Source organism: Gopherus evgoodei, chromosome 3, assembly GCF_007399415.2.
Source record: "Gopherus evgoodei ecotype Sinaloan lineage chromosome 3, rGopEvg1_v1.p, whole genome shotgun sequence".
Lineage (NCBI taxonomy): Eukaryota > Metazoa > Chordata > Testudines > Testudinidae > Gopherus > Gopherus evgoodei.
In genome coordinates, this window is record NC_044324.1 from 140,816,350 (window position 1) to 140,841,049 (window position 24,700).

A 24,700-nucleotide genomic window follows, 5' to 3' on the forward strand; every position below is an offset into this window, starting at 1 on the left:
AAGCTGGTGCTGAAATGCAAAAGCCCCAACGCAGACTTGGCGGGGCCTGTACTGGCTGGGGGTTGAGCTGCGCCCCGGAGCTGTTTGCGGTGGAGGGTTTTTGCGCTGGGTTCTGTGACGATAAACAACCCCCCAGCGGGGGCGGGATAGGGGCCTGGTTGATCCGCCCTCCCACCAGCTTCGCCCTCACTCAAGATGGCCACCGTGAAAAGAGCAAAGGGGAGCTACTGGCGGAAGTGACGCATTATGCGCGCGCCGGAGAAGGGGGCGGGCGGCAGCAGGTGGGGTCGGCAGCGCCGCCGGGTTTGTGCAGCGCCTGCAGGGAGCGGAGCGGCAGGTATCGAACCCCCCGGGCAGAGCAGACGGGGCCTCGGCGCCGCTGCTGGAGGCGGGCGCGTTTCTCCCCCTGGCCCGGGAAGGGTCCCGCCGCCTGGCGCGAGGGCCCCGTTCCCAGCCCGGCTGCCCCGTCCCGAGCCTGCCCCCATCGCCCGGGCTCCCTCCCGCCTCAGATACCGACCCCCCTGCCCCGGGCCGGGCCCGCGGCCGCTTCTCCCGCCGGGCTGCTCCGGCCACGCTTCGTGCGGGGCGGCCCGGGCCCAGGCTCGCTCTCTTCCCGCCGCGCGGAGGCCGAGCTCTCCTTGCCCGAGGCCAGAGCGTCAGAAGCGGGTTCCCAGGCCGGAGCTGAGCGCGGCCTTTCTGGGGCTTTCCTCGCACGGGCTTGTCGGAGAAGCGCCCTCTTGTAAACCCGTGTGTGCAGAAAAGAGAAGCTGCGCGTCTTTCTGTACGTCTGTTATCCGGCCCTTCTGCGGTGCTCGGGCCTTCCCGAGCCTTTTGGCGTGGCTAGGAGGGCTGGAGACGGGGGGGATACTGATGAGTTCAGTGTCGTCCCGATAAGCCAATCACTGTAGTATGTTGGCAGCAGGAATTCTGATTTGTCCCGTGCCACTGACTTCCTTGGTGTGATGCTGGGCAGGTCACTAAACTGCCTTGTCTCTTTTCTCATCTTCAAAATGGGAACAATGCAGTATTGGAAAATCAGCCTCACCCAGCAGCCTGCGGAGATTAGTTATTTGTTAGCCAAATAATATATTCTGGGGTGTTCATGATCACCCTTATAGTGAAAGGGAGGGAAAATCAGGTTTCATTACAGTTTTTCAAGGTTGGAGTAACATAATTATGTATATTATTATGAAGCTTATTGTTAAGTGCTTTGAAGATGAAAAATGGTATGCAATTACACCTCTACCTTGATATAATGCTGTCCTGGGGAGCCAAAAAAATCTTACTGCATTATAGGTGAAACCATGTTACATTGAACTTGCTTTGATCCACTGGAGTGCGCAGCTATGCCTCCCCCAGAGCACTGCTTTACCGCATTATATCCAAATTCATGTTATATTGGATGGCGTTATATCGAGGTAGCGGTGTACTAAGTATTATTACATAGCCAAACCTCCCGTTGAAGTTAGTGGGATATTTTTCCATCAGAAGTATTGGTTCAGGCTCTCTGCAAGTACACAAGTTCCAGTCATGTTTAAACTGCTCATCTTGCTGTAATTTCGTATGCATTATTTTGTGGGGAAGCTCAGTGGCACTGAAGACAGGGTATCCTCAGAAGTCCCTTGCCTGTGGAATTTGTTCCTCGCACAAATGTAGCTAAACTCAAAACAGGCCATATTTACACTGTGGTGCAAGACCTTGGTCTAGTCTTTTTACTAACTGTGGGTCAAGGAATCCCTGGTTTTAAAAAAAAAAAAGAAAAAGGCAGCTGAACAGGTTTTCTTCAGACTTTCAAAACACTTACCTCAGGGCTGGAAATGCGTCTGAGATTTCAGCCCAACAGTTAATGGTTTTAGGAACCTGAAAGTTACTAGAAGTGTTTGATGGGACGATGTGGGTGTGTGTGTGTGTGTGTGGGGGGAACCTATTTTAAGCTTCTAACTGCCCTGTTGTTAGTGCAGTGCTGTAATTTGGGAAAATCAGAAGATTAAAAAGATATACCTATACGTCAATTGGAAAACTCAAAGTATTTTCTCACTTTTTTTCTTCTCTGTAAGGTGCATGTAATTCTTTGGTGATATGTCTCAGTGTTTCATTTTTTGTCTGGAGTTGGCAGAGAGAACTTTTTTTCCTTTCTGATTTTAATAATGTTTTGCTGTTAAATCATTTCCAGCAGCTCAGGCTTCAAGAACAATCCCACAACAACAAATGAATGTACAAGCATAGGGACTAGAAATCTTGGTATCAAGCTAGTGAAGTTACTGTAGATTAACAAAATAATGTTAAAAACATTGGTGCTATTTCAAAAAAATCAGCTCAAACTCTACCCTCGGTTATACCAGGGCACTCTAACTGAAATCAGCTGAGCTGAACTGGTACAGTTCAGAGTAGAGTTGGGTCTGCTGTGTTTTGGAAGCACTACTCAATATATGATGAGCTATAAATATCAAATTAACTTTATTTAGTATCTTGGAAAAATTTGTTCAATATTTGAGTATCTCATTAATTTTAATGCAAAGATGTAATTTTTTAGTGGAATATTGAGACATAATTTTAATATTATATGAAAATCTAAAAACATAGATTTCTGTTACATATGTTTAAGGCTTAAGTAAAACATATTGTGTTTTGGTGGCAAAGTTTGGAATCATTATAACTAAAGGCTCAGCCCTGCGAACCCTTAGGGTATGTCTACATTAGAAATGCCACAGTGGCGCAGCTGCACTGCTGTAATATAGACACTAACTACAGCAATGAAAGGAGTTTTTCCATCACTAGTAAATCCATCTCTCCGAGCAGGGGCGGCTCTATGTATTTTGCCACCCCAAGCACAGCAGTCAGGCAGCTTTCGGCGGCACACTTGCGGGAGGTCCACTGGTAACGCGGATTCGGTGGCATGTCTGTGGGAGGTCTGCCGGTCCTGCGCCTTCAGCGTACCTGCCGCCAAATTGCTGCCGAAGCCGTGGGATCTGCGGATCTCCTGCAGGCATGCCACCGAAGCCATTCTGACTGCTGCCCTCACAGCAACTGGCAGGCCGCCCCCTGGCGGCTTGCCACCCCAGGCACACACTTGGTGCGCTGGTGCCTGGAGCCGCCCAATCTCCGAGAGGCAGTAGGTAGGTTGGTGGAAGAATTCTCCCGGCGACCTACTGCTTTCTATCAGGGATAGGTGTAGAAAAGGGGAATTGTGTCTTGGGTGTGAAATTTTCAGACCCCTAAGCAATATAGTTAGGTCAACCTAACTTTCTAGTGTAGACCAGCCCTTAGGCATGTGTGTGGTCCCACTGAATCCAATGGGTCTGTTCATGTGAGTAGAGTCACACACACAAATAAGTTCTAGGCGGGAGTGAAGTTTCAAAGGCAGCATAATGTTCACAAATATATTTAAGGACTGCTATGGTACATGGCAGCTGGATGTAATCATATGAGTTTTTTAAACATATAGTTATTAAGCGCCTACTTTTTCCCTTTCAGGTTTTGGACTGTATTTTAGACTTACTATACAGACTTTTCTGGAGCTGATGTTTTCATAACGCTTCAAGAGTGGCTGAGAAACTAGTTGCTGGAATGCTTTAGGGGGGAAATAACCCATGAGGGTGTGGAATTACTTTTATTGAATTGGTGGAATTATTTCTATCCCGACCAAAGAAGTAATTGGAATCATGGATCAGAACAACAGCTTACCACCCTACGCCCAGGGGTTAGCATCCCCTCAGGTAAAAAAACCAAATTATTTTAAATTTACTTGTGAGATGAATTTCTTTATAAAAGAGATTTCAGTGTCTTGAGTAACAATATGGATGCATATGGATATGAAAGATTGTTTAGAATCTAGCAATATTAATGTGCTTATTTGCTAGAGAAGAGTCTAATATTTGTTGCTTTTGGAACTACTTTATATGATAACAGGTACTAGGATAAAAAGTAGTTAGTTGTAATCTCTGGAGTATTTTCCTCCATTTTACCTTCAAACATGTAAATTACTATTTTTTTTGTTTTAAATTAAACTACAATTTCATTGCAATTGGGTGTTTAACAGTATTCTCATTTTCCAGATGTTGAAGTACAATTGTTCTACAAATACCAAATTTTCTTGTGTGAATTGTTTATCTAAAACAGAAGAATATTAATAGGACACTAAAAAAAAAATTCAGCTGACAATTAACTAATTTAAAAAAGTCCACTTTGTGGTAAAGCCCTCTTTCATGTGCACTCACAAAAGAGAAAATTCTTCAGGGTTTTTCTGTTGCCCTGTGAATGTTTATAAGGATCTCTTCAGTATGGGAGAAACATTCATTTTTGATGTAATTCTATTGACTTGAATGTAAACATGTTATGTAGTGGAAAGGGTGACACTGATTATTCAGATGCACAGTGTAAGCAAATTAATTAAATAGATAAATATATTTTTGTAAACTTAAGGTTTACATTTAATGGAGATTTCAGAAATATACAAATATATGTAATTCTCATTCTTTAATCTTTGTTTAGATTTAAGTAAAACAAATGTTAAGTCCATCTTAGTGGTAAAATTTGAAATAATTAAGCCTGGAATGCCCATCACCCCCAAATATCACTGCAGTTGGCACCCCAATTAGTTTATTTGCTCAGACAACTGAGCAGTAAATTGGCATGAGCCTGAACTCCCCTTTAATTTCTGGAGGTTCTCTCCAGGTCACATTTTGAAGCATACCCACAAGGTGATATGAGGAAGCTGCCACTGCTAATGCTGTATCTCTTCTTTTTGTAAAAGGACAATTTCAGTCTTCAGGTCTTTTAAGTCGTTTTTTTCCACAAGCACCAAATTCACTGGGTTTGTTTCCTTTTTTTGAGAGAGAGCTATTAGATGTTAGCATATTCTTCAGGAAAACAAAGCTCCGGAGTATACACTGAAGAGAATAATCCTTCACTAGCTAGTGAACAGGAGTACTGGACTGGACAATTAATGAAGATAAAAATAGTTCTAAGTACTGTGCAGTAAAATGAGCATCAAAGACCTGGCTTACAGTACAGAATTAGGTTGATGCAAGGCAGCTTATGTTGACCTAACTATGTAAGTGTCTACAGTAAAAATTTGTTCCCGCTGACGTAAGTGCCCTGCTAGGCTGACTTAATAACTCCACCTCCATGAGAGGCATACAATCAATGTTGATGTAACTAGGTCGATGCAGTGTCAGTGTAGACACTGTGTTGCTTACATCCACTGTTACTGCCTTTCAGAAGCTGTCCCATAATGCTCCACACTGATTGTACCATCAGTACGAGCGCTCCTGGTGAGGATGCTCACTGCTGACACAAGGAGTGTAGGGTGGACAAGCAAAAGTGATTTAATTATTGCGGCAGTAGTATGCCAACATATGTTAGGTTGACATAATTTTGCAGTGTAGACATGCCCTAAGAGTATTAATTTCTAACAAATCCCCACTCAGGCTGGGAAGGGTACAAACCACCATTTTTGTTCTTAACCTCATGCAACAAATGTTTGATTTTTCTCATAAAAGTAAATGGACTTGACTGAACTCAAGCTTTATTCTTTATACTCTCTTCTTTAGGGTGCCATGACTCCTGGAATTCCAATTTTTAGCCCAATGATGCCCTATGGCACTGGACTGACACCACAGCCGGTCCAAAGCAGCAACAGTCTATCTATTCTGGAGGAACAGCAGAGGCAGCAGCAGCAGCAAGCAGCACAACAGTCCACATCACAGCAAGCAACACAGGGGACATCCAGTCAAACGCCGCAGCTCTTCCATTCACAGACTCTTACTACAGCTCCCTTACCAGGAACCACGCCACTCTATCCCTCTCCAATGACTCCTATGACCCCAATAACGCCTGCAACACCTGCATCTGAGAGCTCTGGGATTGTGCCACAGCTGCAGTGAGTGTACTTGGTATATTTTTGTTATACAATCTCTCCCACCCATACAGTGAGCCTTTTAAAGATTTAGTGACTTAGATGATTTAAAACTTCTGTTAATGTGGCGGTTCAGTTGTAGAAATGGGACTTCTTGCTGATCTTTGTAAGCCATAGATCTAACATGCACTCTGTTGGGCTGCTTAATGTCATCCCATGTCTTCATGTGGTAGCTTTATAATACTGTAACTGTTTTTGGCTATATGCAGTTTCAAAAGTCCAACAAACTTGTAGTGAAATGTAATCTGAATTAATAATCTAATATGTCAAAATACATATAATCTTTAAATATATTCTCAGCTGTAACCTATTGAAATGCTTGCATATCGTGACTGTTTTTAAAATAACCTCTGTTTCCTGGTTATACTAGTTTATTAATGAGAGGCTTATTAAAATTGAAAATATAAATCTACAGTGGAAAGGGAATTAAAAGGGGAAAAAACCCTGTTAGTCAACTATAGATGGAATTGTCCTTAGTATCTTGTCTTGTTTTCTAGTTGACTACTGCGTATGAGGTTATGTTCAGGGGAGAAAAATATAGAATTAATTCAAGGTATTGGGTCTGAAAATCTTTTTCACTGTACTTTGCAATAAAGGGAAAACACTAAAGTCTTTATTTTATTGCAACTTATAGAGAAAGTGCCAGTGGGCATTTTGTACTCAAAACAACCTTATTTTTGAGTACAGATGACATTCTCATACGCTGTGATATAAATTCAACTTGGCTCTCTAAATTTAACAAAATTCCTTTGTTTTTAACTGTTGAGAAAAAAAGGGAACCTTGTGATATCTGGGGAAAATTGAGAGAACTTTAATATACATCAGTTGGATCATTGCTACCACCTCTGTAAAATAATCCTTGGTGTAACTTCATCACAGGCAATAGTGTTAAACCATAGATGTATCTGACCCAATCAAACATCCTTGAACAGCAAAATCTCAGTATCAAGTCATGTACAGTTCTTCTTTGAGTGCTTGCTCATATCGATTCCAATTAGGTGCGCGCGCGCTGCGTGCACATTTGTTGGGAGATTTTTACCCTAGCTACACTCGGTGGGTCGGCTTGGTTGCTCCCTGGAGTGGCGCTGTTATGGCGCCGGATATTTATCCCTGCCAACCCAATGGCCCTTCAGTTCCTTCTTATCGCCCGTGTCGGTCGTTGGAACTGTGGAGCGCGGCTTTGCTGATCTCCATGTCCCTAGCTTCTTGTAGTTCTTTGCTGTTTGTTGTTGTATGGTTCGAGTTCTTGTAGTTATAGTTAGTGTTAGTACTTCTATTCATAGTTAGTGTATATAATTTAAGGGGGGATTGGGGATTAACCCCTTTCCTCTACCCCGGTGCGGGCCCATGCCCAAGGCACCGGGATTCAAACCGTGCTTGGCGTGCCAGAAGCTGATGCCAATAGGGATCCCCACGACTCCTGCCTCAAGTGCCTAGGGGAATCCCACCTTACCAATAAGTGCTGCATCTGCAAGTCCTTTAAACCAAGGACGAAGAAGAAGCAGGACTTTCGACTGAAACAGCTCCTCATGGAGTCGGCACTTAGTCCTGCAGCGTCAGTACCGAGCGCCCAACACACTGCCTCAGTAAGGAGCACTCCTTCGGCCCCGGACCACTCCAGTACCGAGAAGGAGCCCCCGGCACCGACCCTTACCGGCACTGACATCTGCTCGGCACCGCTCCCTGTCCCCGAGACCCAGGAAGCAACATAGCACTCCAGCTGCTTCAGCTCCACAGAAGGAGCGCTCTTCTAAGATGGTTTGTCCGGCACCATCATCTGCCGCGGCACCGTCGACTGTGGCACCGCCGATTGCAGCTCCACCAAGCGTGGCACTGTCGATTCCGGTCCCACAAGGGCTGTTTAGTCCGGTGCCTGACAGCTCCCGGGCTCATGCAGTGGTTGAGCTTGCCCTCCCTTCTACACAGGAGACCTTCTCCACAGCAAGGGAATTCCTTGCCATGACGGAGTCGACACGGCCTCAACCCCCGGCACCGCCGGTGTGGGTCATACAATCCATCGGGAAAACGGCCCTAGTAAGGCCACCTTCTGTTGGTCCAACAGAGAGACGTCGTTCGAGAGCGTCTGTGAGACCGTGATCTTGATCGCACTGTTCTCGCTCCCGGCGCCGCTCGCAGTCCCGGCACTGCTCTCCATCGCAGTATTGGTTGCACTCGCAGCACCGTTCGACATCTCGTTCACCGGCCAGATACTCCCGGCACCGTGTATCCCGCAGTCGCTCCAGACGAAGGGGCTCGAGATCCCGGTCAACCTCCTGGCACCGCTACAGTAGAAGGTCCCGGTCTTGCTCACGGTACCGTTATAGCTCCTAGTACCGCCGCAGGATTGAGCATCCAGAGCAGTGGCGCCCTCCCAGGTTCTATTGGCACCGCCGTGGCCATCAAGACACACATCGGTGTCATCGCAGGCTGGTAGCGCATCCTATCCTCAGGAGCGTGACTCTGACGTCCCCAGCCATATATTTCCAGAGAGCCAGAGGCACGAGCAAGGGCCTCATCACTGGTCCTTCTGGACATCGTGGGCATACCACCAAGCCCGAGGTGCTCCATCAGTGGCTCCACGGTCGGCCCCGTCAGAACACTAGATAATAGCGGTGACAGTAAGCTGCCCCCCACCCCCCACGGGCACAGATGAGGCTCCGATACATCTGCAGACACCCAGGTTCCACCTGACACAGATGATGCTCCTCAAGTACAGGAGCCCCCACAGGACCCCCTGGTCCCGGGCCTCTCCTCCTCCTCCTCCTCGCCTGACGAGGCGGTGGTGGGAACATCCTCCTCAGGCCCTCCACCAATTGATCTCAGGGCCCATCAAGACCTTTTGAGACAAGTGGCTCAGAATGTGAACTTACAGGTGGAGGAGGTCCCAGAAATAGAGGACCCTGTCGTGGACATCCTATCGGCTGATGCACCTACTCGAGTGGCTCTTCCGTTTGTCCACACCATACAGGCTAATGTGGACACCATTTGGCAATCCCCAGCCTCGATTCCACCTACAGCAAGGGGAATAAAGAGAAAACATATGGTCCCCTCAGGGGTATGAATATCTCTACATTCACCCACTTCCTTACTCTTTAGTGATGCAATCGATGAATGAAAGGGAGCATTATGGCCAGCAAGCCCCAGCTCCTAAGTCAAAGGAGGCTAGGCGCATGGACCTCCTAGACTGCAAAATATACTCAGCCGGGGGGCCTCCAACTTAGAGGGGCAAACCAACAAGCCCTCCTAAGTAGATATAACTTTAACATGTGGGTGTCCTTGGGGAAGTTTACGGAGCTTCTTCCCCAGGAGTCCCGTCAAGAATTTACTGCCCTACTCGAGGAGGATAAAAAGGTAGCAAGAACCTCTCTCCAAGCCTCTCTGGATGCAGCGGACTCTGCAAGCCAGAACTCTGGCGTCAGGAGTGAGGATGAGGCGTATCTCCTGGCTCCAGGTATCAGGCCTTCCCCCTGAATTACAACAAACTATTCAGGATTTGCCCTTCGAAGGCCAGGGCTTGTTCTCAGATAAGACTGACCCCAGATTGCAAAGTCTGAAGGAAAATCACGTTAGAATGCGCTCACTGGATATCCACATGCCAGTGACCCAACGCAGCACCTTCCGGCCCCAGCCACACCGCCCTTACACCCTGCCTAGGCTGCGTCAGGACTTTAGCAGAAGTCGTGGTAGAGGGAATCGTCAGAGGCGGTCTGGCCCTCAAGGAGGTCAAAATCAGGCGCCCCCTAAACCACCAGCGGGGCCCAAGCAGAACTTTTGATGGGACGCCTGAGGGCGGCCCACCAGTTACTCTACCGGATCCTTCTCCTCCCCTTTTCAACCGCCTCTCCCAATTCCTCTCTGCCTGGTCCCAACTAACTTCAGATCGTTGGGTCCTGTGCACGGTGGAAGTGGGATACCACCTCCAGTTTGTTTCAACCCCGCCTTCCCATCCTCCCTCCCTGTCTCTCTTCAGGGACCCCTCTCACGAGCAGTTCCTCTTAAAAGAGGTCCAGTAGCTCCTAGCCATGGGAGCCATAGAGGAGCGGCCAAAAGACATGAGGGGCAAGGGTTTTTATTCCCGCTACTTCCTAATCCCCAGGGCAAAGGGAGGTCTACGACCGATCCTAGACCTGCGAGAACTCAACAAATTCATGATAAAGCTGAAGTTCTGCATGGTAACCCTGGGGACCATTATCCCGCCCCTGGATCCGGGAGACTGGTACGCATCCTTCATATCGAGGGCGGCATATTTCCACATCGCAATTTACCCACCACACCACAGACGGTACCTCCGTTTTGTGGTCAACCATCAACACTTTCAGTTTGGCCTTTCTGCGGCTCCGCCTGTGTCCACAAAATGCATGGCTGTAGTCGCCACCTCCCTCCGGCGTCGTCGGGTACATGTCTCCCATATCTCAACGATTGGCTCATTTGAGGGACTTCCCAGTTACAAGTGTCGCAGCACCTGCGCATCGTCAAAGACCTCTTCGGTAGCCTAGGCCTGATGATCAACACAGAGAAGTCTGCTCTGACACCCACGCAGAGAATAGACCCCATTGGAGCAGTTCTGGACTCCAGTCTGGCCAGAGCCTGCCTCCCGCAGTTGCGTTTTCAAGCAATGGCTTCAATTATTCAAGGTCTTCAAACCTTCCCGATGTTGGTGCGCACCTGCTTCAGCCTAGTAGGTCACACAGCCTCCTGCACCTTCGTGACCAAGCACGCGAGGCTACGCCTCCGTCCCTTTCAAACCTGGCTTGCTTCAATATACCAACCACGCAGAGACAGCCTAGACTCGGTGCTCACTATTCCCCAGAAGGTTCTGGGCTCCCTAATCTGGTGGCTAAACCCCACTCTAGTCTGTGCAGGGATGCCATTCCACCTACTGCAACCCTCGATGGCCCTAACAACGGACGCGTCATCTCTGGGTTGGGGTGCCCACCTCAAGGGCCTTTGCACTCAAGACCTCTGGTCACCTCGAGCTGGCCTTACACATCAATGTGCGGGAGCTGAGAGCAGTCCGTCTAGCATGCCAGGTGTTTCGAGACCATCTCTAAGGCCGTTGTGTATCAGTGTTCACGGACAACACAACGGCCATGTTTTACATAAACAAGCAGGGCAGAGCACGCTCCTCCCTCCTTTGTCAAGAAGCCTTCCACCTCTGGGACTTTTGCATAGCCCACTCGATCGATTTGGTAGCGTCTTTTCTCCCAGGAGTCCAGAACACTCTGGCAGATCACCTCAGTAGATCCTTCCTGTCTCACGAGTGGTCGATTCGTCTGGATGTCATCCATTCTGTTTTCTGGAAGTGAGGGTTTCCCCACATAGACCTCTCTGCCTTCCGAGAGAACAGGAAATGCCAGGTGTTATGCTCCTTCCAGGGATGCTCCCTGGGCTCCCTCTCGGACGCATTCCTGATCCCGTGGAAGAGGCACCTACTCTATGCTTTCCCACTGTTTCCGCTCGTCCACAGAGTCCTACTCAAGCTCCGCAGGGACAACGCCCACCTGATCTTGATTGCTCCAGCGTGGCCGAGGCAGCACTGGTACACCATGTTGTTCGACCTCTCAGTGGCAGACCCAATTCCCCTGCCATTCTGGCAGGATCTCATAACACAGAACTTCGGCAGGCTTCACCATCCAGACCTGCAGTCTCTTCATCTCACAGCATGGTTGCTGCGTGGTTGAGCCAGTCTGAGTTGCGTTGCTCTGCCTCGGTCCAACAGGTACTCTTGGGCAGTAGGAAGCATTCCACTAGGACGACATATCTGGCTAAGTGGAAGCGTTTCTCCTGCTGGTGCGCTCAGCGTAACTCAGTCCCCAGGCAGGTGTCCGTTCCTACTGTCCTGGACTACCTCTGGTCCCTGAAAGAACAGGGCCTAGTGGTCTCTTCCATAAAGGTGCATCTGGCAGCCATCTCCGCCTTCCACCCAGGGGAAAATGGCCAATCAATCTTCTCTCACCCCATAGTTTCAAGGTTCCTCAAGAGATTGGAACGTTTGTATCCTCAAGTCAGACGCCCGACCCCTACCTGGGATCTCAGCCTGGTGCTAGCCAAGCTTATGGGTGCTCCTTTCGAACCACTGGCCACCTGCTCGCTGTTGTACCTTTCCTGGAAGACAGCCTTCCTCATCGCTATTACTTCGGCAAGACGAGTATCTGAGCTTCGGGCCTTGACAGTGGATCCCCCGTATATGGTATTCCATAAGGACAAGGTATGGCTGTGACCACACGCCTCCTTCCTCCCTGAGGTGATGTCCGCCTTTCATGTCAATCAAGACATCTTCCTCCCAGTCTTTTTCCCGAAGCCGCACCCATTGCGTCGGGAACAACAGCTGCACACCCTAGATGTTCGCAGGGCTCTCGCCTTTTATATAGAGAGAACAAAACCCTTCTGAAGGTTGCCTCAGCTCTTTGTAGCTGTGGCAGACCAGATGAAAGGCCTACTGGTCTCATCCCAACGAATTTCATCTTGGGTAACATCCTGCATCCGTCCATGCTATGATTTGGCTCACGTTCCGGCTAGCCACCTCACTTCCCATTCTACTCGGGCTCAAGCTTCATCTGCCGCCTTCCTGACCCATGTTCCCATCCAGGAAGTATGTCGGGTAGCTACCTGGTCATTGATTCACACCTTTGCCTCACATTACGCATTGGTTCAACAGTCCAGAGATGATGCAGCATTTGGCTCAGCAGTTTTGCATTCTGCAACATCTCACTCCGACCCCACCGCCTTGGTAAGGCTTGGGAATCACCTAACTAGAATCGATATGAGCAAGCACTCAAAGAAGAAAAGACGGTTACTCACCTTTGCAACTGTTGTTCTTCGAGATGTTGCTCATATCCATTCCAAACTCACCCTTCTTCCCCTCTGTCGGAGTAGCCGACAAGAAAGAACTGAAGGGCCGTTGGGTCAGCAGGGGTATATATCCGGCGCCATAATGGCACCACTTCGGGGGTGCCTAGCAGACCCACTCAGTGTTGCTAGGGTAAAAATCTTCCAACGAACGTGCACGCAGCGTGCACACACCTAATTGGAATGGATATGAGCAACACATCTCGAAGAACAACAGTTACAAAGGTGAGTAACAGAATTGTTAAAAAAAAGAGAGATCCCAGGAATCCTTCATTAAATCTAACTTTACCAACTAATCTCTCTAACTTGTCTTCAGGAATATTGTGTCCACTGTGAATCTTGGTTGCAAACTTGACCTAAAAACTATTGCGCTTCGAGCCCGAAATGCTGAATACAATCCCAAGGTAAGAGAAACGTATTAATTTGAATGGGGGACAGACTTTTCACTAGCCATCAATGAAACAAGTCTAAGTGTAGTCTACACTTAAACTTTGCTGGTAGAGCTATACTGGCAAAACCTACCTGTTGTTGATGTTTATATGAAGAAAAAAGACCTAAAAAGAGCTTGCCAGTAGAGCTTATATTGGTTCAGGAAGTGAAATAAGATGTATTGGAAAAAGTGTTTTTATTCTGGTATATCTGTGACTACAGTGGGGCTTTTGCTGGTATAGAAACATCGCCAAAAAAAAATAAAAAATTTCACACCCCTAACCAATATTGCTAGATTGGCAAAAGCTTCTTGTGTAGACCTGTCTGTAGTAGTTTAAACAGGGAATCATGTGCTTCTTGCTCTCTGGGACTCCTCTGTCTCCACCCCCTACTTCTTTATCCTCTCCATCCTCAAGTGTAATTGTAGAATCAAATGTATTTGTTTCCATTGTGGGTCTGTGTAGTTCAAAGCCAAGAGCCATGGCTTTTTAAAGCGTTTACACTAGCAGTTCTCAACTTGTGGGAACCAGTGCTGGCTCAGACTTGCTGGGACCTGGGGCCAAAGCCCAAGCCCCACTACCTGGGACAGAAGCTGAAACCTGAGCCCCACCACCCAGGGTTGAAGCTGGAGCGTGAGGGTTTCAGCCCTGGGTGGCAGAGCTCAGGTTACAGGCCCCCTGCCTGGGGCTGATGCCTGGAGTGGTGGGTCTTGGGCTTCAGTCCCCCTCCTTGGGTCATGCAATTTTTGTTGTCATAAGGGGGTCATGGTGCAATGAAGTTTGAGAACCCCTGCTCTACACTGTGAATTAACAATGTTTGAGCACAGTTGTTAACATAGCTGGAAGCTTTGCTTCACTTCTCTTCTCTTTTTGATTCCATGATATTCAACTGAGATTTGCATTATAGTAGCAGTCAAAGGACCAAATCAGAGCTCCATGGCGCTCGGTGCTATGCGAACCCATAAGAAGATAAGTGTGTCAGTTTCAGGGCAACTGCACCTGTATTCCCCCCTCCATGGTCCACCAAAGGCACTGATTTACAGGTTTCCAGTGCCTATCCATCAGGCCTCCTGGGCGGAGACGCACATCTCACTGCATTCTGACCAGGGTTTTTAAGGCTGCACAGCTCCCTGATTTACACTGATATCTCAGCAAGCCAGTTTGCCTATATACAAGTACTGCCTTTTTGCCATCTCTTTGATGGGCATGACCAATGCATTGCCTGCAGTTATAATTTGCCACACAGCTCCTCCTATGCTAGCACATTTATTCTTAAAGAAAAAGCATTTACATAGAAAACGTATTATTATAACAATAAAAGAATTAGCATGTATTTTAGTTATCAGGTGACCTATTCCCTGTCATCCAGTCCCAGCTTCTGGCAGTCAGAAGCTTAGGGACATCCAGAGCATGGGGTTGCGTCTGACCATCTTGACTAAGAGCTATTGATGGAGCTATCCTCCATGAACTCGTCTAGTTCTTCTGTGAACCCAGTTGTAGTTCTGGCCTTCACAAAATCTCTTAGCAAGAAGTTCCATAGCTTGACACTGTTGTGTGAAGTACTGCCTGATGTTAGTTTTAAACATGGTGTCCATTAATTTCTTTGAGTGACCCCTTGTTCTTATGTTATGTGAAGGGGTAAATAACACTTCCTTATTCACTGTCTTCATGCCATTCATGATTTTATAAACTTCTCTCTAAACTGAACAGTCCCAGTCTTAATCTCTCCTCATATGGAAGTTGTTCCTAATAATTTTTCTTCCCTTCTTGGTACCATTTCCAATTTTAGTATCTCTTTTTTGAGATGAGGCAACCAAAACTGCACGCAGTATTCAAGGTGTGGGCATAGCATGGATAGATAGATATATAGTGGCATGATATTTTCTGTCTTATTAGCTATCTTTCCTAATGGTTCCCAACATTCGGTTAGCTCTTTTAACATGTGTTAACAAGGCAATTACTATTCTGACATGTTAGCTGGTAGCGTTCAATCACAGGTGCTTTTCTATAGTTTACCCTCTACCAAATAACTCAGGTTAAAATACAAATTTCCCTGTTTACACTAGGGACTTGGTGTGTGTATGTACACTCCTTCTATTCTGATGTGTACATATCTGAAGGATATACAGTCTTACATAACGATGGGATATGTGAGTGATTTTAACAAACAGCAAGAGGGAGGGAGGTTGAAGGGACAAGAGTGACCGTAAAAGACCAGGTTACTCAAGTTATATACACACTTGAGTAAGAAGGTTTCTATAATGGTGTGGTGGAAACGCTCTCCCTCCACATTCCAAGCTGCTGGAAAGCGGGGGTTGCTGTTCCTGAACAATGATCGGGAGTTCCATCTTTCATATTATTCCGTGGAGAATACATGTCTGTACTTTAATCCCTCTGCTCTATCTATCTGTTGGAGAAGAAGCGATGCTTTTTCTGTGCTTCACTGCCACCTCAGGGACTTACGAATGTGCAAGGGTCTGCCCCTCCCTCAACATGGAGTGGGATGGTCTGTCACTTCACCTCCCCTCCAATCTCCATTTTTGAGCCTTCTTACTTAGTAGCTCCAGTATCCTTCTGAGCTGATGGTCAGAGGCTTCTGATGAAGCAGCAAAACTGACAGTACCCTGATATTTTTTTTTGTTTTGGTTTTTGTTTTTTGGGTCCATTTTGCTCTTGTCCACAAGATTCTGAATATCAGCAGTAAAAATTGGTGGCTATAGTTTACTTTCTCTTTTCTACGGCTTGGGAAGCTCTGAACAGCAAGTAGAGGACCTGGAGTTGTCCTTTAACTGAATCAGGAAAATATCGTTTTGTACTCAGTTCTTGTTAGGAAGGTTCTTTGCAACTACTTTTAAAAAAAAAAATCATATGAAAGCTTAAATGTTGCAGAATTGATGTCTCTTGCCTTGGAGAAAAGTTCCTCCTTGGCAGGGGATGTGTGGATGTGGGTTTTTTTTTTGTTTTTTTTTTTAAGGCCCTGGACGAGGAAAGTGCTAGTTTAAACTCTCTGGTCATAGAATAATAAAAGCACACATTTATGTACATTTGAGATGATAGCCATAGTTGTACTATGGCTTATTTCCATAAAGGCAAAAACATTAGTTACACAACCACATGTGGAGTGGGATGTGACTTCAGCAAGAATAGTTTTGGGCAACAGCATGATGCTTGTTGTTTTTAAAGTAAGTAGGCTATGTAAAGTTTGTGAACTCAGGTAATCAAATGAATCATCAGATTCCCTAGCTGGGGGAGAGAGAAGGATTTGTTATACACTCTGAATTATCATCAAAACAACCTTTATCAACCTTTATTGTTTAATCTAAAAACCTTTTAAGGAATTTATAGCTCTAGCTTTCAAGCCATTCATGTGCATTTACAAGGAAGTGTAGTGCGGTTGTAGGATAATAGCTCCACATTAGATTGGGTGAATGATGGTTTTAAGTTGAGTTGGGATATTAGCATGAGCAATAGGCCTAAGGTATGTGACCAAAAAGAATGAGCTCAGGAGAAAAAAGAAGAGTTGTGTTGTGACCCTTCAAAATAATACTGTTATCTTATTTAACGTTTGGGTTGAAGTAATAAAAGTAAAACATGGTTAATTGGGTACCAGGTGCAGTAAATCATTGGCTATATAAGAAACTGCTTCATTTGGCCTTAGCTAAGGTCTGATCATTGGCAGTGACATCACTTGTTTGTTAAAGGATATAAAAAAAGTAAACTCTTAAAGGGGTTTATATGTTAATACCTGTCTGATCAAGTTGGAGGTGACCAATATGGATCTAAGCACCCCTGGGTTTAATCTATTAGTAAGTAACTTGAGAAAATGTTTCATTACTGCTTGGATGTAGTAAATTGCTTAATATTTAGGCATTTTAGGAATGTTTAGAGCAATTGTATATATACCATTTGGCCTTTGGATTTAATAAAGGAATTTTATGGTAGAATTAGTGTTGTGGTAATACCCTGCATAAATAATAATTAAGCAGGGGTGTTGGAATTTCCTAATAATCTTATTAAGGTTTACCACAAGTCAGTTTCCATACAAGCATTCCTTTATTAGTCAAAAGACCACATTTTGCTTGTTACAATCAAAATACAAACATAAGCATATCCACACAGCCATATTCTATACCCTACCATGATACAGTTGTCTGATACACTCACAATCGGATCATGTCCGGGACACCCCTTCCCTTCATGGCATGGTTCCAGAGGGTTAAGGAAAAGCTTCAACAAAACATCTAGAAAGCCTTGCTTTTTTTATACATTATAACTAACACATGACATCACTGCTGGTTATTGGGCCTTAGCTGAAGCAGTTGAGGGCATCACTCTTGTTTTATTCAGAGTTATTTCCCTTATCTCACTTTCCCATATTTTTTCCAACTACTGAACTAGGCATTTGTAACCAATTATTTACTGCACCTGCTGCCCAGTTAACCATGTTTTCTTTATTTCCCAAATGTTAAATGAAATAACGCTGGTAATTTGCAAAGAGTCAATACAAGTTGAACACAAACAATCCTTCTGACGAGTTCATTCTTTCTAGCCACATGGGTTAGGCCTGTTGTTCATGCCAATAGCCAAACACCATTTAAAACCATAGTTCACTCAAATGTGGGCTAAATTCCTACACATGGAGATTAGAGCCCAGAACTATGACTAATGATGCTATGGGCGTATATTTGCAATAATTCAGCTGGTTTCTACCCGTAACATAACTAGCATTCTGAGGTTGGACAATCCCTTCAGTTTTCCTGTTTTAGTTTCTCATTAGTAAAATGAAGATGCAAGAGTTGTGTACCTTGCAAGGGTGGGGAGACTTAAAGGGACAAAATCAAACTTCTGGCTGGAAATTATTGGTTACAAGTAATGTTAGTATAACTGAAAGATTGCAGAGAGCCTGTTCTTTATTCATATAATTTAATTGGTGCAGTTAACAACATGCTGTATGGAATAATTTGTTCTTTTTATAGTAAGATTTCCTTTCTTTGTATTGGTCTTTCACACAGTAAGAGAAACATTTTAATAAAAAGGGAAAATGTGATTGTAAAAGCCCATTTTTGCAGGAGGGGGGAGGGTCAAGCATAGTATTTAAAGCTACATTTCATTCATTTTTTAAAATGGTTTAGATCTCAAGTTGGCAGAGCTTTCAGAATTTAAGAAGGCGGTATAAGTGGAAAGTTGGTTAATACTGTTTAAAATTTGGTAATGCATTTTTGTATAGAATTCTTCCAGCAATAATATCACTAACAGCTTCAAGTTATGTATTTCAGCGTTTTGCTGCTGTCATCATGAGAATAAGAGAACCGCGTACTACTGCACTTATATTCAGCTCTGGAAAAATGGTGTGCACAGGGGCGAAAAGGTTTGTGTAATTGTAACTTTGTAACTGCTCATTAAGTCAGCTTGTAATTCAGGATCAGTTGACCATTCCAGTCTACAGTGTTTACTGGCATTGGATATATCTTGACATACGAGCAAACTGGCAGCCCAGACACTTCTTTCCAAAGAACTGATTAAGTTAGAACAGCACTTTTGGTGCATGTGCCATAGTCCAAATGGGGTGCAGGCTTTAGAAATGTCTGTGGTTTCACCTATTCTAATTAAAACAAAGCCCTCGTTTTCAAAATGGTCCAGGCGCAGAATTGTAGGTGTGCACTAATGACTTGGGAAATGTCTGACTGGGAGGAGGAGAGTGAGAATAGGAATGCGATTTGACATCAGTAATTTCCCTCATCCATCCCAAATCAATCACCATGACCCTCACAGGTTCCCATGTTCAGAGGCCCCTCCTCCTGGCTTGTCAGGGCTCCTGCACTTGCCAAAGGGGATCCTGTAGAGCAGTGGTTCTCTCACTTTTGTATAAATGGTGGCGGCTGACAGCTCACTACTCCCCATGTAATAACCTCGTGACCCCCTGAGGGGTCCTGACCCCCCGTTTGAGAACCCCTGCTGAAGAGTGAAGCAAAATAGGCTCACTCCATATGCAGTCTGGGCAGAGCATGATACCTGGACAGTGTTCCCAGTACTACCCTCTGATTTTCCATTAGTATGAATGCATGGCTTATTAAAACACATGATACATTAAATCCAAGCAGTGAGGGTATTGTATTTCCCCCCCAGTCAATAACTAAGACACACTGTGTAATACTGATAGCTAAGTGACTTCCTAGAGAGAGTATTAGAGTTCTTCATGGAATAAGCAGGCACTGAAAGTATTTTTATAATGGCAATGCACATATTGTTGAATATAAAATTCCATTAAAAGGAAAAGCCTAGTTTAAAGAAAAAGCTGAAGAAAATCCCTAAAATTACTTGACTATAATGTTTAGCTCTAACAATATGGTTTATCTGTATTGTGTTTTGATGAATGTCTAGCTAGAGATATGCATTGTTGTGGTAGCTGTGTCAGTACCAGAATATTAGAGAAACAACAACTTTTGTTGGTAAGGGAGACAAGCTTTCGACTTACACAGAGCTCTTCTTATTGGACAAAAATCCACTTAAGATATTAACCTCACCCACCTTGTTTCTCTAGTTAAAAATATAACACATACCCATTTTTATTGTAAAAACTAAAGACTGAAGGAATTGAATTTACTAAGCCAAGTCACTGCTTGAATAAGGTATATATGTGTTCTCACATTTCAAGAGATCAAGTGGATTACCAAAATGTTTGGGCTCTGTTACTAATGACCGAGTGCATCTGTTTAGTTTTAATTTTTTACAGAAATTTAGCTCAATTTTAAGGAAGCATTTTTTACTATTGACTTTAAATCATGTTTAAAATCATTTAAATCTTGAATAAAAACAATCCATCTTGTCTGCTTTCTACACTGACTGATCACTGATTCATGTGATCTTAGGCACTTAACCAGTATGCCTCAGATTTCCCATTTGTAAAACTATCATATTTGCCTTACAGAGGTGCAGGGGGTTAATGTGCTGAGCACTTGATGGTGAAGAGTTATATTAGGGTTTATATTTATTTGCTTATATCAGAGATACTCAGGCCGAGGCTCCCAAGCCACACGAGGCTCTTTAATGTGTATCTTTGCAGCACATGATATTAAAACTGATTGTTAATTAAATCACACCTTATCAGGATGCTTTTACTATATTGTTAACCAATTGTAATTGATAAAATAAGTCATTCTGATGTGAGGCTATTTTCCCTTCATACTGTTTAAATATGAATATATAGTACTATGGTAAATGGAAACCATGCATTCACCCTACTGTGGCTCTTTTGGGTAATCTTGATCACTAATTTGGCTCCTCAAGCACTGAGGACTGAGTACCACTGGGTTATATAATGCTCATCATTGCTTCTGGATTCTTTACAGAGATTTAAAGATACCATATATATTCAATCATAATCCAGTTAGTATAAAGCTGAACCCCCGCCCCTACCCCCAAGATGGATAAGTAAAAATGGATTTTTTTTAATAACCCATTCATAATTCAGGGGTCAGCAAACTTTGGCTCCTGGGCCATCAGGATAAGCCGCTGGTGGGCTGAGATGGTTTGTTTACCTTGAGCGTCTGCAGGCACGGAGGTAAACCTAAGTAAACAGTGTCCCAGCTGCTTACCCTGATGGGCTGGGACAGCAACTGGTGGGGAAATGTTTTGTGGGGGGGGGGGGAGAAGCTGGAGGTCAGGGGAGTAACCCATGTGACCACCCCCCACATGACCCCACCCCTAGCCTGGGACCCCCACACTCTCCTCATCCCATCCCTTCCCACCTTATCTGGGGAGGGCCAGGGAAGGATGTCTCTGGTCTGGCTGGAGCTGCTCCGGCAGGCCAGACTGGGAGGTGCAGCCACAGCATGTTCCAGTGGGCTGGGCTGAGCAGCATGGCACAGCTGCAGCCTGCCAGTGCTGGAGCTGCAGCTGCTTCAGAGGCTGGGGGGAGAGCAGTATGGCCAGAAGTGGAGAGATTCTGGCCCCACCTCTTCCCTTTTGGCTCTGCTGCCTCTCCTTGCTCCCTCTGTTGGAGGGAGGGGCTGTGTCCCACCTCTCCCTCTCTATACCTGTAAATAAGCGGAGCCCCTTCTCTGGTGCTTCCCTTTTTTTATTTAAAAAAAAAATGTGGCTTATGAACAAGTATATACAGTAATTAAAATAGACCCAGATCCAGTGGCCAAGAAAGAAGCTTTACTCTCTGAAAAGAAGAGCAAAGAACAACTATCCAGAAAGGAAGGACAAAATAATCAAGACCAATGAATTCAGTTAGGTTTTACCAGACCTTGTAGAGTAAGGGTGGGCAGGGGAGAACAGGACGCTGGTGGCATACTGAGAGAGGGATTTGTGCAGAATGAATACTTAAACTGTAAAGACCAAAGTGTAAAATAATTATTTTGAGGCTTCTGAAAGGATGTTAACAGGATAGAAAGCAATGTTAGTAGTTGCTAACTATGTATACAAGTATTTTGGTATACAACCTTACATTCCTCATTCCCTTCAGTTTTTCCACATATGCTTTTTAAAGCTGGTCACTTCAGTGATACTTACATGAGGGAGTATAATGAATGTCTTTTCTCCCTTCAGTGAGGAGCAGTCCAGATTGGCAGCAAGGAAATATGCGAGAGTTGTTCAAAAATTGGGCTTTCCAGCAAAATTCTTGGATTTTAAGATTCAGAACATGGTGGGAAGCTGTGATGTGAAATTTCCTATCAGATTAGAGGGATTGGTACTTACACATCAACAGTTTAGCAGGTAAATAAAACAGCTTAATATGATTCATTATTGCTGAATACTTGGTCTAGTGATCTCAAAGGGTGTACTGTACTAGTTAGATTGTTCCTTTGCAGATTGGGAGTATCCTACACCTCCATTCTTCTTGTTCATTTGCCTCTGGTTTTGTCAGCCAGATGCTAATCCACCACAAATGCCTTCCCCACTAAATCTTTGTGGAGCCCCTTCCTGGTCACTAAGTTTTGCAGTGTTGCACATGGAAACACACAGGCAGATTCAACTCTAGCCCCCTGTTGAGTCATAGGCAGGTGGAGTTGCCTGCAACCATGCAATTCTGCAGGGAAGTTGTCAAGCACAAAATGACATCAAATGAACGAAACAGGAAAGACTGGTATAACATTCAGCATTGAAAGGGCGGTAAGAATAGCAACACGTAAAATTGTCTAATTTAAACAAAACACTGAAACCTTTTATTCACTGTGTTTTTGTCCAAAGTAGATGAAAGAACATGGCTCAGATAAAATAACCCAGTATCTGTTTAAACAACATGGGAAATCATGGACACCTAAAATGCTAGCTTAGAAACTGACATAAGTTAAGTTTAATTGCTTAAGTCATTTAATATTTAGGCTTGCACTTCTTCTAGCTAATTCCTTGTGAGTATATTTAACTCTTGGATACCTCTGGTTTTCAGGCATCAATTACTAGTGCTAAATTATGCCAGGAAAAGCCAATTCTTATCCCACCTCTGCCTCTTTTGGGAAGGGTGTTTAGCTGTTTTCTGTTGCTGAACATGAGAAGAGTGACTCTGATCAGCTAATGTCAACTTCAGATTAGTTTGTTTGCTTGACCGGCTCTGTCTTTCCTTTCAGTTATGAGCCAGAGTTGTTTCCTGGCTTAATCTACCGAATGATCAAGCCAAGAATTGTCCTACTTATTTTTGTTTCTGGAAAGGTGGTTTTAACTGGTAAGTAACCAAGCCAACAATATTGATGCTTTTAACAGTCTAGGGTTAGGCTACAGCACCAGGAACATACGTCTTTCTTACTAAGAGTGTCTTTAGAATGCTAAACTACACTAAATGAAACTTCAGAATTGCAAACCTTTCCAAATCAGAGAAGCATATTATTTGTCAGTTTGTTGGCGTGGTGGACATGCTGAGAGCAAAAATGGGTTATACACTATCCTTATTTTTACACTGTTATAAAAGCCTTTCTTCTGAATAAAATGCTATGAAGTTATAACTCATGTTTACATAAGGAAATGCCTACAGGAAATCTATAAACTACAAATATTCAACACTCGGGTATAAATACAGTTACACTCTATTGGAAGCGTGAAACTATATTCATCATATGAAATACATGATGATAGAAAACAAGCCAACAAAAATTGTAAATCTAAAGCAATCCCAATAGTGTAGGGAAAGAGGGCAAACAGGGAAGAGTGTGTGAGAGATTGGGAGCTGCCTCATCTGTACAGTGCCTGGATCAAAACTAATTGTGAAACATACGTATGTTAACTTTCAGAATGTACTTTCTAATTTTTCTCTGTTTCTAGGTGCTAAAGTCAGAGCAGAAATTTATGAAGCATTTGAAAATATATATCCTATTTTAAAGGGATTCAGAAAGACGACGTAACAGTTTTTACAAAGAAATTTTTGGGATACACTTCAAAAGGTATTGGGTATGGATGGCACAGTAGTAACAAGAGATGGACTTTCAGTTACAAACTGCAACCCCAAGACTCAGTGTTTTCCAGTTAGTGCCTACTTCCCTGATACTCATGGGAAACTTTTTTTTATGGATTCTGTCTACTGAGTTACGGTGAATTGCTTTATTGAGCTGTTCTTGGAGCACCTCTTTCAAGTTTTATTTATATTTTAGCTTTTGATTAATTTTAATGTCAATTCCTTTAGGCACCCACAAATTGGTAAGTTGGTTTGAGATAAATGCAACCATGCCACCCCAAATGTATAAACCACTTCAATCGCTGTTTTAACTTTTTCATAAATTTTTTTATAATCTTACTTCAAAAGTTACTTTTAAAAGTTTTTTTGTTCTCTATTTGTAGAATTTTTTTTTTTGCACCAGACATTCCCCTTTTTCCAGTGTTCAGCAGGACAGAATAAATTTATTAATGAAAATGGCTGGCTGTATATATTCTTCTTTTTTGGGAAATAAATGTCTTTTTTCAGCTCTGTGTATTATATACTGTTTATAAAACTTTATGGGAAGACCCTTAATGACTTTTAAAAAGTAACCCTGCTTGACCTTTGCTGCTGTTAATGTGGTAAGTGCATGCTGTAGAAATATGTAATGTACTGAATATTTGAGTCTTTTATATAACTTTCTTAATAACAAGCCAGTATTAAAGCAGTGCATTTGCCATGTGATTTTTGACCCTATTTTCTTAAAATCTGGTTTGGTTCTAAGCAGTTGGATATTATAGACACTAGGATTAACACTCTGATTTCACTGGGTTTCTTGAATATTTTTACTTTTACAGTATCTTCTCTTCTGCTTAGTGTTAAAGACTTAGTATGAAGTCACTAATCAGTAGGTCCATGTTCTGTTGTATCTGAATGACAATGATTTGTGCAGACCAAATATATAGCTATGGTTTGGCTGAAAATGTGAACTGAAATCTTGCTTAAATTAAGTGGTGGTGGTAAAGATATTCTGCTAAATTCAGGCTTAAAATCTTACCTCTTCAATCGTTCTGATCAGCTAAAATCTTGTGTAATGTCACAATAGAGCCTTTGATTGCAGCAGTGCTATTCATAAACTGATGTTTTTCTAAGTAC

The 24,700-nt window shown here is 44.0% G+C and overlaps 1 protein-coding gene across 2 annotated transcripts; it reads left to right on the forward strand.

The window, feature by feature from the left end:
• Positions 1-252: 252 nt before the first annotated feature.
• On the forward strand, positions 253-24,273 carry TBP (TATA-box binding protein). 2 transcript variants are annotated; one of them, XM_030556830.1, is made up of 8 exons: positions 253-337; positions 3,475-3,716; positions 5,553-5,881; positions 13,083-13,170; positions 18,471-18,562; positions 21,748-21,915; positions 22,767-22,861; positions 23,455-24,273. In XM_030556830.1, the coding sequence occupies exons 2-8, from the start codon at positions 3,663-3,665 to the stop codon at positions 23,532-23,534; spliced, it is 906 nt and encodes a 301-aa protein (XP_030412690.1). In that variant the 5' UTR covers positions 253-337; positions 3,475-3,662; the 3' UTR covers positions 23,535-24,273. The 2 variants fall into 2 exon arrangements, with proteins under 2 accessions (XP_030412690.1, XP_030412691.1); XM_030556831.1 differs by lacking the exon at positions 253-337 and adding an exon at positions 610-781.
• Positions 24,274-24,700: the final 427 nt, after the last annotated feature.

Bases quoted from the DNA above. Each gene is read 5' to 3' on its own strand.
- TBP (XM_030556830.1), top strand. From the start codon at position 3,663: ATGGATCAGAACAACAGCTTACCACCCTACGCCCAGGGGTTAGCATCC. The intron at 3,717-5,552 runs GTAAAAAAACCA...TCTCTTCTTTAG, and splicing joins AGGGGTTAGCATCCCCTCAG to GGTGCCATGACTCCTGGAAT. The intron at 18,563-21,747 runs GTTTGTGTAATT...TTCTCCCTTCAG, and splicing joins GTGTGCACAGGGGCGAAAAG to TGAGGAGCAGTCCAGATTGG.